The 16,527-nt window shown below is 38.3% G+C and overlaps 1 protein-coding gene across 1 annotated transcript in view; it reads right to left on the bottom strand.

The window, feature by feature from the left end:
* Positions 1 to 16,527, bottom strand: part of LAMA2 (laminin subunit alpha 2) — a 706,382-nt gene that overhangs the window by 69,867 nt on the left and 619,988 nt on the right. The window contains exons 46-49 of the mRNA XM_061427935.1: positions 9,097 to 9,240; positions 7,967 to 8,100; positions 5,658 to 5,817; positions 1,177 to 1,301 (exon numbers count right to left, since the gene is read on the bottom strand). Of these exons, the coding sequence (XP_061283919.1) occupies positions 1,177 to 1,301; positions 5,658 to 5,817; positions 7,967 to 8,100; positions 9,097 to 9,240 (563 nt within the window). The remainder of the gene's footprint in view (positions 1 to 1,176; positions 1,302 to 5,657; positions 5,818 to 7,966; positions 8,101 to 9,096; positions 9,241 to 16,527) is intronic.

Here is a 16,527-nt window from a genome sequence, read left to right as displayed (position 1 = left end):
GTTGCTTCAGTCATATCCGACTCTGTGTGACCCCATAGACAGCAGCCCACGAGGCTCCCCCGTCCCTGGGATTCTCCAGGCAAGAACACTGGAGTGGGTTGCCATTTCCTTCTCCAATGCATGAAAGGGAAAAGTGAAAGTGAAGTCACTCAGTCGTGTCTGACTCTTAGGGACCCCATGGACTGCAGTCTACCAGGCTCCTCCGTCCATGGAAAGAAATCCTCTACTTCTACTTAATTTTTTACGTGCTCTATTCAGGTTTATATAAGAATATTTATATATGTTTTATATGCTTGATAAATATTTTTGAATTTCAACATTCTAACCTCTATCTTATAATTAATGATGGTTATTATGAAACTTTCTCCTGGCCTATCTTGACCTCTGTTTTTCCTTTCCCACTTAAAATCTTCAAGTCCGATGGGTTTCCACCTGAAACACTTACAGGATGCTATGTGTCATTTCATAAATCCTGTAGGAGACAAAACCTGCAGTATGGTTCTATATTTTCTTGTAAACATAAACAGAGTGAATCCAGACTCTGAGGGGCCTTCAGTTTAATCAGTTAAGGAGAGCTTTCTTTAAGTAAAACTGAAATATGAGTATAAAAGAGCCACAGAGACCCAACACTTCCTGAACACAAAGGTAAGTTGGAGTGGAAAGAGATAGTAGTCTTAACTGATTGAGGCTAAAATACCTTGCTATTGTTATTTAGTCACTAAGTCACATCCAACTCTTTGTGACTTCATGGACTGTAGCCTGCCAGGCTCCCCTCTACATGGGATTTCCCAGACAAGAATAATGGTATGGGTTGCCATTTCCTTTTCCAGGGAATCTTCCCAACCCAGGGATCGAATCCTCATCTCATGCTTGGCAGGTGGATTCTTTACCACTGAGACACCTGGGAAGCCCTGAAATATCTTACCTTTACAAATTTTACAAAAACATATGACCATGTCAAAGTGCTAGGGTAGTTCCCAAGGCCTTGGAAAGTGCCTACGCAAACTGGGGGAGGACTTGAGGTTACTTTGCCTCCTAGTAAATCTACCTTTGAACACAATCACTTCAAACTTCTTGCTTACCATCCACATGATAATGCAACACTGCACAATAAAATTAAAGCTTTTGTGATGCACAGGCCAGACAGACATTAGGAGAGCCCTGCTCTTAACTAACCTGATGGTGCATCCTTTGCAGTCACCTTCTATTTCTCGGAAATTCCACAATCCTATAGGTTTGCTGTCAAAGTATGCTTCTCCCATACAGCCAGTGAATGTGATAACACGTACAGCGTCAGCCTTCTGCAGAGAGAAACATATTTGTTAGAATTTCACAAAAAAACCCTTAGAGAATCCATGCTGGTGTTGTTTAGTTGCTTAAGTAAGTAAGTGTTAGTTGCTCAGTCATGTCTGACCCTTTGTGACCCCATGGGCTGTAGCCTGCCAGGCTCCTCTGTTCATGGGATGCTCCAGGCAAGAATACTGGAGTGGGTTGCCATTCCCTTCTCCAGGGGACCTTTCCGACCCAAGGATTGAACCTGGGGTTTAGTCATTTAGTTGCATGCAACTCTTTGAGGTCCCATGGACTGTAGCCTACCAAGCTCCTCTATGAGATTTCCCAGGCAAGAATACTGGAGTGGCTTGCCATTTTCTTCTCCAGGGGAGGTTCCCAACCCAGGGATTGAATTTGCATCTCCTGCGTTGGCAGGCGGACTCTTTACCATTGAAGTACCAGGAAAGTCCTACAGTATTCATGAGAGTTGTTATCTGAGCAGAAGAATCTTGAGTAGTTATTATCCACTCTTTGTAAAAATCTTGGTTGTGTACATATTCATTTTTTAACCATATAATAATATATCCTCAGATCCTGATTATTCTGTGCTATATCAGTTTATCACCATTAGTAAAATAAACACTCCATGCTTCTGACTTTAAATGAACTGCTTATTCTCTTTGAGGTTCTGTTTTCTTCTTGGTCTGTAACATAGGATTATTAGGACAATTATATAAGAGAATTAATTTATGGTTTCACATTCAATGCCTGGCACAGAGATGGTGTTTAATAAATGCTAGTGCTCCTACACCACTAAGATGATTTCTTTCCAGAGATTACGAGAAAGGGTTGTTGCTGAGTTGCTAACTTGTGTCTGACTCTTTTGTCCATGGGATTTCTTAGGCAAGCATGCTGGAGTGGGTTGCCATTTCCTTCTCCATATGAGAAATGGTAGATACTGACAAAGGGAAACAAATGCTTGCATATAGATTATCCTGTGATACTGCTGTCCCGTTTTTCATTTCCTTTTACATTCAAGTAGGTTTCTAGTGCAGGAGAATGAAGGGACAGAGTCAATTTGTAAGAGAAGGGACCCTGCGGTTGTTGCTTGGGGGCATACACAGCACAGAGCCTGATATCTAATAAGGGCAGAATAAACATTTGTTGAATGACAACCTTAGTGTCATTCTTACAGGGAAAGGTCTTTTTAAAATTTTTATTTTATATTGGAGCATACCCGTCTGCCAAAGCAGGAAAAGCAAGAGATGTGGGTTCGATTCCTGGGTTGGGAACATCCTCTGGAGAAGGGAATGGCAACCCACCCCAGTATTTTCGCCTGGAGAATTTCATGGAGAGAGGAGCCTGGCAGACTACAGTCCATGGATCACAAAGAGTCAGACATGACTGAGCACATACACTATAGTTGATTAACCATGTTGTGTTAGTTTCAGATGTACAACAAGGTGATTCAGTTATATATATATACATCTATTCCTTTTCAAATGCTTTTCCCATTTAGGTTATTGCAGAATATTCAGCTGAGTTCCCTGTGCTACACAGTAGGTCCTTGTTGGTTATCTGTTTTAAATACAGCAGTATGTCCATGTCAATTCTTGGTATATAACAGTTAAGAAGGAGGAGAATGATCCAATTCTCTCTAGAGAAACTTGCTGTAATTTAAACAACTGTTCACTTTGGCATTGATAATGTTACAATTCTACAACACTCTGCCAAAGTGAATCCACATTTATCTGAGTAACCTGAAAGGAAAAAGTGAATTGACATGTTTGGATTTTAGAACAAATGTAAGAAGATAGTCATAGAGCAGTTAAACATTTGTAGTTATAATTTAGGTTAAAGTCATGAACATGTACATCTTGCTACTGCTATGATCAAGTGGGGCATTGCCATGGAGAAGAAATGTTGGTCAGACACTGACATTTACAAGTTAAGGACAGTCCTTGGGATTCTCTGTTATCTGTGGAATCTTCCCTTAATTTTCCAAAGGCTGATTATCCTACTTGTGAAGTCTACTTGCTTTTTGTTTTTCCTCTTGTATTATAAAAATTATACCTGGGATATTTCCTGCTCCTGTGAATTTTCATTAACATGTCGATATAGTTACTTGTTTCAGTTTTTGGTTCGTGTAATGGTATGGCAGGAACCTTGAAACTCTTGGTCAAAATGGTTAAGATTTTCTATAGATTGCATTTGCCTTTACTTTTTGCCCCTCATACTGGCATAAATCAGTTTTTTTTATGCCTAGTGACATCTGAATAATAAGAATTATTTAAGGTGCAATTTAAGGTGTGACTACCAGATGGTAAAGAATCCTCCTACAATGTGGGACACCAGGGTTTGATCGCTGGGTTGAGAAGATCCTCTGGAGGAGGGCATGGCAACCCACTCCAGTATTCTTGCTTGGAGACTCCCATGGACAGAGGAGTCTGGTAGGCTACAGCCCATAGGGTTGCAAAGAGTCAGATATTACTGAAGTGACAGCACATAGCACCATATCCTAGGCATTTGTTTATTATTGTTTATGCATATAATCTCACTATTCATTGTGGTAGTAAGGGATGGTAGTTAATAATAGAGATTCTTATGCCTGGTAACAAGTGTTCAGATTGCAGTTCCACCACTCACTGCCATGTGATCTTGGGTGAATCATTTAATTTATTTCTTATATAGAGTTCTTAAGTATAAAATGAGGCTTCTATCTACATTTTGGGGTTGTTATGAAAATTGTTAATTCATGTAAAATTACTTAGAACATTACTTAGCACATAGTAAGGATTATATAAATGTTATAAGAGTTTATTACTACATATTACCCTACAGTATGCAAGCAGTGTAGATATTTTTATCTTACTTTTCTAGTTGAGGAAACTGAAGCCCAAGGGGTTAAGTGACTTGCCTAAGGTCATATTTTAGCAAGTGATAGAGCAGGAAATTCAGCCCGGATTTAATTTCAAATTTTCTTTCTTTTTTTTCTTTCTGGGGTGTGTATGTGTGTGTGTGTGTGTGTGTGCACGCACGCATGCTCAGTTGCTAAGTTGTATCTGACTCCTTGCGACCTCATGGACTGTAGCCTACCAGGCTCCTCTATCTGTGGGCTTTTCCTGGCAAGAATACTGGAGTGGGTTGCCATTTCCTCCTTCAGGGGATCTTTCCAACCCAGGGAAGGAATGCATATCTCCTGTGTTTCCTACATTGCAGGCGAATATAACTCTGTGCTACCCCTGTATTTATCTTTCTGATGCTATGCTATGCTATGCTAAGTCACTTCAGTCGTGTCCGACTCTGTGTGACCCCATAGACGGTAGCCTACCAGGCTCCCCTGTCCCTGGGATTCTCCAGGCAAGAACACTGGAGTGGGTTGCCATTTCCTTCTCCAATGCATGAAAGTGAAAAGTGAAAGTGAAGTCGCTCAGTCGTGTCCGACTCTTAGCGATCCCATGGACTGCAGCCTACCAGGCTCCTCTGTCCATGGGATTTTCTAGGCAAGAGTACTGCAGTGGGGTGTATGACTGTATATTACTATGTACCATATACATTTATATGCAGCTCTAAGAAAAGAGGGTGATTTTAATGTGTAGTTATGGAATCCATTCCAATACTTTAGAATCACATCTCATACACAAAGCAAACAAAACAACCTCACTCTATATGAAGGTTGACTTCTCATAAATTTGGGGTCACCCTGGCTTTTCACATTTTCTGACTAATCTTATTCCAGGATGATTCTGACAAGCCCAGGATTACCCATTATATTTGGTTGTGCTCTTACGTCTCACCCACAGGTCGTTTTCCAAAACCTAATTCCATCTAATCAACACGAGCTTCTCTAAAATGCAGGCACTTTACAATTTGCAATGCACAAGGACCTGTCACGAAGCAATTATGAATATTAAGTGCATTACTTGATAAGAACGAGAAGAGCAACTTGAAAACTTTAAAAATCGGATCATGATTTGAAGGCTTATGGCTCCTGTGATATTTCCCAAGGTATTCATAAATCTTTTAATTAGATGTGAGTTTGAACTTTATAGCACTTCATATCAATAAATCATAAATTGATTCAGAAAATGAGGTATCATTAAAAAACACTTTGCTCTTGAAGTAACTAAAATAATATCAAAAAATTGATGCCACGGATTAGGGCAAAACAATAACTGTGTAAGTAAATACACATAGGTTTAAAAAGATTATGTTTTCAGATTGGATATTTGAGGAAGAAAATTCTTACTCAAAGTATATCCATGTTTTCATAAAAACAAATTAAGTAAAAAGCTGTCAAGCTTTTGCAGTTTTGTGTCCTGTCTTTGTTCAAAGTCATCACGCCAGGAATTATCTACAGAGATGGACGGGGAGAAGAACATTACCTTCAATTTCCCAGTCAAGCCACCAACAAACAGCATTGCATTTGCATCCACATCTAGAATAGTGTACCCGGGAGGTGATGCTGAATGGTATGTACTGGGCATAATGCTGGCTTTGGGTCCATCCAGAGCTCTCACGGAAATAGTTCCATTTCTCCCAGTTCTTCCAGGGTACGTGTTGGAATGAAATGAAAGAAAATAGAGAAAAATGAAGTATGTGTCACATTTCTGATCACTTCAGATTTAAAACATATAAAATGTAGAGACTTGTTTTGGAATTTAGCTTCAAATATTCCAGATTCATTAAACTGCAAATCAAAATCCAGAGTCTGATCTCTGCTGTATGTTTCCCATCAAATTCAACCAGGACCACTGAGCAATATACCCTGATTCTGACTGTGTCCATTGATAGGAAATGACATAGCAGCAACTAGCCGATGGAATGGCTGTTGGTTAGATGGAGAGTCTTTTCCCTTTTACTTTACAAAACAACGTGCTATTTACCTACATGGACTGTTTAAATAATGCTATATTACTTTATTTAGCATTTTGCCTAATTTAATTCAGCAAGTGAACTCTGAATAAGCCACCCTTCTGCATTATAAACTGCATAATTTCTCCTAAATATCCCTGACTATCTCTTGGATTCAAATTTGCTGTAGTTGTTCTTGGAATCGTGCATCATTTAGTGTTTGGCAAACCATCTTAATGTGTACACTGTAACATCCAGGCTTCAGAGTTGTGCATACGAATTGCATAGAAGAACTTCACATTTAGATTCAATTAACAGAATTTCAGAAGCTATTATTATTGTAATTCACTCTTTTTTTAAACTGTTTGGTTCCCTTATGTTGTTAAACATGAAAATCTGAACTCTTTTATGAGACGAGCAGTTATAACAAAACTTTGTCTTTTTTCTCTCCCTGCCGTCTCGTTTTGGTAAGCTTATCTTTGAGGGTGCAGCATTAACTGAAATACATGGAAAAATAGAATGAATTTATCAAAAAGAGTTCTTGTTTAACAGAATACATATCTTCTAATAGAAGAACTGTACTTTGCAAATATAAGCATTCTTAAGTCCTATAAAGTACTTAATCCCCCCTACCATCACAAATGCAAGCATTTTATCTATTGCTGTCTCCTCCCTTTCTTTGTCTCTCTCTCTCTCACACACACAGTTTCATTTAAGATCTTAAAAGGAATTAAAGATATTTCTTCTTATTAAGTTTCTTCAAGAAACTTTTAATTGTGAAAAATTAAACATATACACACATAGAATTTCATTCTATGTATCCATAACCTAGATTCAACAATCACCAGATCTTTTAAGTCCTCTTTACCCAACTCTGATCTACTTCCTGTGGCATTTAACAAAACCTCTCAGCTGTTTTGTATTTAGTAGGCAGTTGAAAATTAGAAAAAGAAGATCAGAAACTAAGAGCAAGTATCAAGGACAAGAATGGATTCTACAAGTAATCTGCACACTGTTAGAAGTTAATTAACTAAAGCATCAAAGATAGAATTAATCAACTTCCTATTCCTTCCATTTTAAATAGTGTGGACCTGATATTATATATTCGTGCCGGCATTTAGATAACTACACAGTAAGCCAAGGCTGCTATGTAGACTAGAAGAGGAGCTTTGCACCAAAGATAGGCACCAATAGTAGCTCCTCTTTTTATTTTATAAAAAATTGTTATTAGAGCACTGTTGCTTTACAATGTCGTGTTAGTGTCTGCTGTACAGCTAAGTTAATCAGTTATGCATATACACATATCCCCTCTTTTTTAGACTTCCTTCCCATTTAGGTCATCACAAAGCACTGAGTAGAGTTTCCTGTGCTGTCCAGTAGGTTCTCATTAATTACCTATTTTATACATAGAGTATATATGTAAAAACATCAGAGAAGGGATTGCTCTCCCAAGTACACAAATAGCCCATACAGCTCTAAATAAAAAAGACAGCTTTTATGCTCTGGATTGTATTGAATGAGGGCAAGTCTCAGTACTTCTTCAGATGACAGAAAACAACTTAACCTGAATGTTTCTACGGAACAATCAAATGAGGGGGCCAGAAAAGACTGGTCATTCTGTTCAGTATCTTGAAAGTTTGTTAGCTCCTAACACATTCTACAAAGATACCATCACAGACACTTACACATGTATACAATATAAAATATCTGTATGCAATGTAAAATACCTGTTACACACCTACACAACTACTCTCTTGAAACAGAAATAAAAATTTTCATATAATCTAGGAAACTACTTCAAAATTCTGTCAATGATCTTAATCTCTATTGAGATAGTTACCTCGATGCCTCAATACGGTACCAGTATGAGTCATCAATAGTTAAATCTGGGTACTCGACACGCCCAACTCCAGATCCAACATCCCAGAGGAAGCTTACTTTGCCTTTACGCATTTCTATAGCCAGAAAGTCAACCTAGTGCACAGAAACAGAACAATAGACATCAGATACAAGGCACCATGAACGAGGAGGCCAGCAGAGTCTTTTCAATGGGTGCCATTTATAGATCTGTGAAATAAGTAGATGCATCACAATAAAATCCCCAAATACTATGGTTTACTATTATTTATTAAACAATAAATAACTTTATTACTGTATCTTAATAATGCAATGTCCATACATATGTATGATACAGTGCTGAGGCAAATGTGTTAATTCAACCAATTCTAGTTAGGTCTAACATTGAGACAAATGCCTTTTCTCATATTGATCCTGGAGATAAAAGCAAATATTTGGGTTCAGAATTCATTTTCACCATGGGTGCTGACGTTTTTGAGGGGCCAGATATGACTTTTAACCCAAGGTGATCCAGAATTTCTCACCTAAATTCCAAGTATTGATTTATGCAGTAAGTGCTCTGTTGAAAAGTCATTCATTTTGGAAGGTCTCCATGCATATAAAGTCACATGGGTCAATTGAAAGGAACTAGAAGTTTGGGGTGAGCTTGTCTAGATACAATTTCTGTTATTTCAATTTGAGTCATAAATTCAACACAAATCAGAAGAGTTTTCACTGATAAGGCATTAGTACACAATTTTCCATTTCATTTCACATGAACGTTCACTGTAATTTCTTATAGAAAAGTTTTTTTTTTTTTTTAAAGCTTTATCCCTGTTAATCTTTCTTCTTGAATAGTTGGATCTGAAAATATAGTTGAAAAATAAATGTTGGTGTACTTACACATGAAAGCAGATATGCCTAAGCACTGTAAAAAGTTTTCATTTCAATTGCTTTCTAACTTGACATGTCAGAACTTTGTGAGGTAAGATTCTGAGGTTTTCAAATCTGAAAGGCTACCTTATTTAGTTTTGGGACAATGTCATTAGATTCTATACATTTTCCGCACTACCAGAATTAACCTGACTGTACACATACACAGTGGGCCAAAGAAAAGTTGAATGTTAGACTTACAAATTTGGCACTTCCAAGATAGAAAAGGAGGTTGTCTGCAACAGCCGTCTTTACATTGACAATGATATTATTGTAGCTTCCTTTCTTGATTTCCGGCTTGTATGTTCGAATGCAGTCACCTCCCGAAGACACAGATACTTTGATCTTCAAGAAAAACAATGTACAAAGAACCAAGACTAAATCTCTTAAAAAGTTTGAAGTAGTTCCAAACAACCACAGAGCCGTCATCATCTCTTCTTTGAAGTTATTTTCCATCATCGAGTAGTATGATGCCCATATGCAGACACCATTATACTCATTAATGAGAGCCCAGAGAAGCACCTTTCCACCAGCATCTTGACAATGAGCTGTTCACAGTCCCATGGCTATTTTGGAATAGCCATCACTATTTTTGGAAGCATACAACTAACAAATTCTTACCTTCATACCTTACTCCTTTATGAATAGCAGAACATTCTCAAAAGATGATTTTACATGAAGCTAATGGTACAGATCTTCATTCAGGTTGTTTAATGAAATTTTACAATTCAAATTTCAGTGATTGTAGCATCACTTAAAATAGGAAATCATTTTTCTTTTAATTTTTGAGAGGAAATTACCGACCTTCTCATATTCTTACAGTTGAAAGAGCCCAACTAGATTTTGTTCTAGATGTTCTAACAATAAGAAGAATCTAATCATTTCACTCTGAACATATATTTCGGAATAAATTATACCTTTTTATTAAGCTTCCAGGAAATGGGATGGAAACAATTTCCAGTGGCTATCATCACTAATGTATTTAACAGCTCCTTTTTCTTTTGACTGGTACTTCAAAAATTACTATAAATTGCTAAGAAAGAAATTCCTATATGAATAGAGCTGACACTGTTCATACCAGTTTTTACTTACATTTAGGGAGCCTTTCTTCAATCACAAATAACACTAGTTGATTATTCCATTTAATTTTCTTTCATTTCTGTGTACCATCAAAGTGGTGCTTTTAGGACAGCAATGTAGTTGCTTGGACTCAGAGAGAGATTCTGTTACTTTGTTAGTGTCAGTGCTCAAAGTAGGAGGTAGAGACACATATAAAATGTCTCTACACCACTGATGTAAATTCTTGGCTTCCAGAAGCCTCTTGGTCCTCACTGGGGGTGAATTTTCATTTTTTCATTCTTTATAGCACTTTCACACTTGGGAGAAGCCAAGGGGTATGTATCACTGTTACCTCCATAAAAGGGCTGTGCAGACTCAAAGGGAGATAGCCTGGGACACCAAACCAGTCTCCCTCTTCTGGTGAGACAAGGAGGTGTCTTAAAGAGTCTAAGAAGGGATGGTGTAAGACAGCACAGGACCCCTCCCAAGGGTGATGCAGACCACACAGAGGATGCGCTGGATTCAAAATTGGTTAGATTCAAAAGAGAAAGCTAAGGAGAGATTTTTGGTTCCAAAAAATATAGCAGATCTTGGGGATATAGCAGATCTCTTGAACCTCCTACAGATCCAGTGTAAGTCATATATTTGTACTGTTTCTTCACCTAATCTGCTTTCCAAACTGCACCCCCAAGTAAAGGAAAGAGTGTGCTGAGAAAAAACAGGGGCTCACCCTAGTGGAGCTCTTTGCACGGCCTGGGCTGGAATCATCTAGGGAGCCTGCTGCGTAGATGGCTCTGCCTGCCCTTACCTTTCCCCTAAGGATGGGACCCAGACTGCTAACTGAGGAGGCCAATACTGAGGTCCACTCTGGTCACCAGAGTATTTGCCTTAAAGTGCTGGAGATTTTGTCTTCCTGCTTATATGATTTTCAGTTAAGAGGTTAGTTCTTTGTTTCACAAATGACAGGATTTCCCTTCTACATAAAATGCTAAGAGTACATGAATCAAAATAAGTTACAGAGAAATAGAACCAGAAAATGGATAACTTTTACTCTGAAGTTAATACTATAAAGCAGATGTGCAGTAGAGGTTGGCAAATGGTGTTACATGATAAGTAGCAGCTATACAAAGGGTTATCCAGGGGCTTAGAGACTAAAAAAAAGGATAAAGTGAAGCAAGAAAAAGGTAATCGGGTGAAGGGCAGGTAGGGAAAATGCAGTTCTCAGATGTTTTTGATGTTCATGAAGAGGTATAGGATACAGTGAGTTTTTAGGAATTTGCAGCAATTGATCCAAAACCATCAGCAGAGAAGATCTTGTCACTGAGCAAATTTAATATCAAGTGGGCTGTAAGTGCCACTGACATGAAAAAAAAGATCAAAGGGAAGAAATCAAGGTCTGATGGGAACTCATGATTCAAACTGAGTAACAGATTGAACTATCTCTGGCAGGAAATCATATCCAAATTTCTGATGGGGCTGGATTAGGTATCAAAAGTAACTATGTGTGTAATTTGTTTTATCTTTATTTCATAATGACTTATAGGGTTGGCCATAGAGCTTATACAGGGCTTCCCTTGTGGTTCAGTGATAAAGAATCCACCTGCAATGCAGGAGATGCAGGCAGGTTCAATCCCTGGGTTGGGAAGATCCCCTGGGAGAAGGAAATGGCAACCCACTCCAGTATTCTTGGAGTATCCAACCAACCCACTCTCAGAAATCCCATAGACAGAGGAGCCTGGTGGTTACAGTCCATGGGGTCACAAAAGCTAAGGTGCATGTGACTTAGTGACTAAACAAGGAGAGTAGAGATATACTATGGCTAGTATAATCACAGATAACTCACTTTTATTATTTGGATTAAAGTTATTTTGGTTATTTCTTTTGTTATTTCAAATAACTAATATGTGTTATAGGGCTTTCCCAATGGCTCAGCAGGTAGAGAATCTGCCTGCAATGCAGGAGACATAGACCAGGTTCAATCCCTGGGTCAGGAAGATCCCATGAAGGAGGAAATGGCAACCCACTCCAGTATTCTTGCCTGAAAAATCCCATGGACAGAGGAGCCTGGCAGTGCACAGGGTTGTGAAGAGTTGGACATGACTGAGGGACTGGGCACACAAGCATGCATGCATATGTGTTATAAAGAACACAACATATTATTGGTAATATTCCTCAGTTACTGTTTAGAGAAGAAATGACTGGACATGGGTGAAATGCATGACTTCTTACGATGAGTTTCTGTCCTTGCTAGGGTATACTTGGTAAAAATGACAGGGGTATTACATGACTGGAATGTTGAAAGGGGGTTCTCAAAGTGTATTAGGCAGAGCCCAGTACAGAAGCCTAATTCAACTGATGAAACTTCATCTGAGGACTGAAAGTCTGAGAGAGCAGCCATTTTAGCACTAAGGGTGTTTAACATCTCTAGGAGTTATAATTCATCTGCTTTATGGCAACTTCACGTATCGAAAATATATGGTTCTCTGAACAAAAGGCAATGGCAACCCACTCCAGTACTCTTGCCTGGAAAATCCCATGGATGGAGGAGCATGGTGGGCTGCTGTCTATGGGGTCGCACAGAGTCAGACATGACTTAAGCAACTTAGCAGCAGCAGCAGCATACCCAATGTACCAGGAACTAATATTGTAAAGTTATTTATTGCTCAACTCTTACACATTTTTACAGAAACTCTCTGGACTTTCTGTTCTCTGGCTTACAATTTTGAATATACCCTCAGTATCTGCTCAAAAATGTTGGTAACCCATTGATAGCCGCTGATTTCTCCATTTAAATACCTTGTGTTTTGTTTTCCAATTATAAATGTTTCTTTTATCTATCTTAAAACAAGTAAGTCAAAGGGCAGTATCTATTTCTTTCTCTAGAAGAAATCTCTGACATATAATCCCTCTCATAAGAGGGGAGAGACTTTTGAAACACAAATATTCTCAAGTTACTTTTTTCTATCAATTATTATTTCTTAATTTTTTTCTTTTTTGGCTGCATCAGGGAGCATATGGGATCTTAGTTTCCTGACCAGGGATTGAACCCAAGTACCCTGTATTGGAAATACAGTCTTAACCACTGGACTGCCAGGAAAGTCCTGTATCAATTATTATTTCTAAAGTTGACCCTTAATAAGACTTCTAAACAAAAATCAGTAAGAAGTAGGTATCTCTAAGGCATTTCTCATACAACTTGTTTACCAATTCATCATCATGAACTCAATTAAACATTATTGAGAATTCCATTATTATATCTATTGGATTTTCACTGCATTCTTTCATCCAGTTAACAAGGCCATTCATTTAAAAAGAATGTCAGCCGCTCAGTTTCAGAGCCAACAAACCAAAAGGAATCTATTTAAAAATAAATACCTTCAATTTCTTGGTCATACTGAGTATGTGTTAGGGCCACATCCAGACACTCATGCCAGATTACAAATATATTTCTAAACTAGGAAAGTGTAATCTTCAATGAGTACAAAACCCACTGGAAAAAAATTTGGTTGCTTACAAATTTCTAACATCTTAAAAAAATAAGGCTCTTTGTTGTTAACTTCAGTTTCAAAAAGTAGTTGAAATTTCCTTAAAAGGCATGGAAAATGGATTTTTTCAAGCATACTTTTATACCTTTCTTTCATTTTTTTAATGTGGAGTGAGTGGATCACAATAAACTGTGGAAAATTCTTCAAGAGATGGGAATATCAGACCACCTGACCTCCCTCTTGAGAAATCTGTATGCAGGTCAGGAAGCAACAGTTAGAACTGGACATGGAACAACAGACTGGTTCCAAATAGGAAAAGGAGTACGTCAAGACTGTATATTGTCACCCTGCTTATTTAACTTATATGCAGAGTACATCATGAGAAACGCTGGACTGGAAGAAACACAAGCTGGAATCAAGATTGCCGGGAGAAATATCAATAACCTCAGATATGCAGATTGACACCACCCTTATGGCAGAAAGTGAAGAGGAACTCAAAAGCCTCTTGATGAAAGTGAAAGTGGAGAGTGAAAAAGTTGGCTTAAAGCTCAACATTCAGAAAACGAAGATCATGGCATCCGGTCCCATCACTTCATGGGAAATAGATGGGGAAACAGTGGAAACAGTGTCAGATTTTTTTTTTTGCGGGGAGGGGGCGGCTCCAAAATCATGGCAGATGGTGACTGCAGCCATGAAATTAAAAGACGCTTACTCCTTGGAAGGAAAATTATGACCAACCTAGATAACATATTCAAAAGCAGAGACATTACTTTGCCAAAAAAGGTCCATCTAGTCAAGGCTATGGTTTTTCCTGTGGTCATGTATGGATGTGAGAGTTGGACTGTGAAGAAGGCTGAGTGCCCAAGAATTGATGCTTTTGAACTGTGGTGTTGGAGAAGACTCTTGAGAGTCTCTTGGACTGCAAGGAGATCCAACCAGTCCATTCTGAAGGAGATCAGCCCTGGGATTTCTTTGGAAGGAATGATGCTAAAGCTGAAACTCCAGTACTTTCGCCACCTCATGGGAAGAGTTGACTCATTGGAAAAGATTCTAATGCTGGGAGGGATTGGGGGCAGGAGGAGAAAGGAACGACAGAGGATGAGATGGCTGGATGGCATCACTGACTCGATGGACGTGAGTGTGAGTGAACTCCGGGAGTTGGTGATGAACAGGGAGGCCTGTCGTGCTGCGATTCATGGGGTCGAAAAGAGTTGGACACGACTGAGAGACTGAACTGAACTGAACTGAACTGAAGGTAATCCTCCTACACCTTTCGGAATGTAAAGTGGTACTGCCACTTTGGAGAACAGTAGAGAGGTTCCTTAAAAAGCTAAAAATAGGTTCATCTACTTCATTAGAACAAACTCAAATGTGGTCCTTTTTATGGCTGAGTGATATCCCATTAATGGTGCAGGGAGCCCAAATCTGGTGCTCTGTGACTACAGAGGGGTGGAATGGACCACCTAAAGGGGTGGGAGGATGGAGAGAGGTTCAAGAGGGAGGGGACGTAGGTATGCCCATGAGTGGTTCATGTAGATGTATGGCAGAAACCAACACAATATTGGAATGCAATTATCCTCCAATTAAAAAAAAAAAAACCTAAAAATAGAACTACCATATGATCCAGCAATCTCACTCTTGGGCATATATCCAGAGAAAAACATGGTTAAAGAGGACACATGCACCCAAAGTTCACGGCAGCATTATTTACAACAGCCGAGACATGGAAGCAACCTAAATGTCCATTGACACAGGAATGGATAACAAGAAGTGGTACACATATACAATGGAATATTACTCAGCCATTAAAAAGAATGAAATTATGTCATTTGAAGCAATATGGATGGACCTGGAGATATCATACTAAGTGAAGTAAGTAATTTTATATTTTGGGACAGGTTTTATATATTTATATGCCAGAATTTTATCTTTCTTCCCAGTGGGTGGGGATGGGATGAGGAAGCACACATAATTGATGAATATATGGGCATATTTAAAAATTCCTTTACAATGAAGAAATAATAAAAATGTCCATATCTTCCATTTGGTAACTAAATACAAAACTGCGGCTAAAAATGTGATTCACAAGCTGGAATCAAGATTGTCTGGAGAAATACCAACAACCTCAGATATACAGATAATACCACTCTTATGGAAGAAAGTGAAGAACGAAATAGCTTCCTGATAAGGGTGAAAGAAGAGAGTTTAAAAACTGGCTTAAAACTCAACATTCAAACATAAGATTATGGCATCCAGTCCCATCACTTCCTGGCAAATAGAAGGGGAAAAAGTGGAAGCAGTGACATATTTTACTTTGTGGGCTCCAAAATCACTGTGGACACTGACTGCAGCCATAAAATTAAAAGACTCTTGCTCCTTGGAAGGAAAGCTATGATACACCTAGACAGAATATTAAAAAACAGAGACATCACTTCGCTGACAAAGATCCATATAGTCAAAGCTATGGCTTTTCCAACAGTCACTTATGGATGTAAGAGTTGCATAAAGAAGACTCAGCACCTGAAGAATTGATGTTTTTGAACTGCAGTGATGGAGAAGACTCTTGAGAGTACCTTGGACTTAAAGGAGATCAAACTAACTCTAGAGGAAGTTTAATTTGGAGATGGAGGGTTTGGTTATCTACAAAGATTTCAGATTTCAGTTTAAGCATGATAACATGAAAACTGATATTCATTCTATTTCTAGAAGAATCATAAGATGACTTCATTAAAGTTTGAGATTGGCATTTACAATTCTGTCTGGTTCATTAAGCTGTTATCTTCCAGAAAGTTTTGCCTCTATCCTTATAGTCTTATAACTGGGTTAATAAAGAGCAAAATTTTGAGACAAGTAAAGTGCTTCCTATAGAAATTGTAACCAAATTAATTTTTGGTTGCTTGGACTCAAACCAAAAAATATATAGAAAACAATGGTTCATCTTTGCTATTATTCCTTATAATAGGAATGTCTGTTCATATTTGCTATTATTCCTTATAATAGGAATGTCTGTTCATCTTTCTTCAACCCCATTGGTTGGCCTTTTTTGCTTTCATCAAGAATAAGGAGTTCTCATCCATGCCTTTTTAGT

Source organism: Bos javanicus, chromosome 9 (genome assembly GCF_032452875.1).
Source record: "Bos javanicus breed banteng chromosome 9, ARS-OSU_banteng_1.0, whole genome shotgun sequence".
Lineage (NCBI taxonomy): Eukaryota > Metazoa > Chordata > Mammalia > Artiodactyla > Bovidae > Bos > Bos javanicus.
This window is presented reverse-complemented; position numbering and strand designations above follow the sequence as displayed.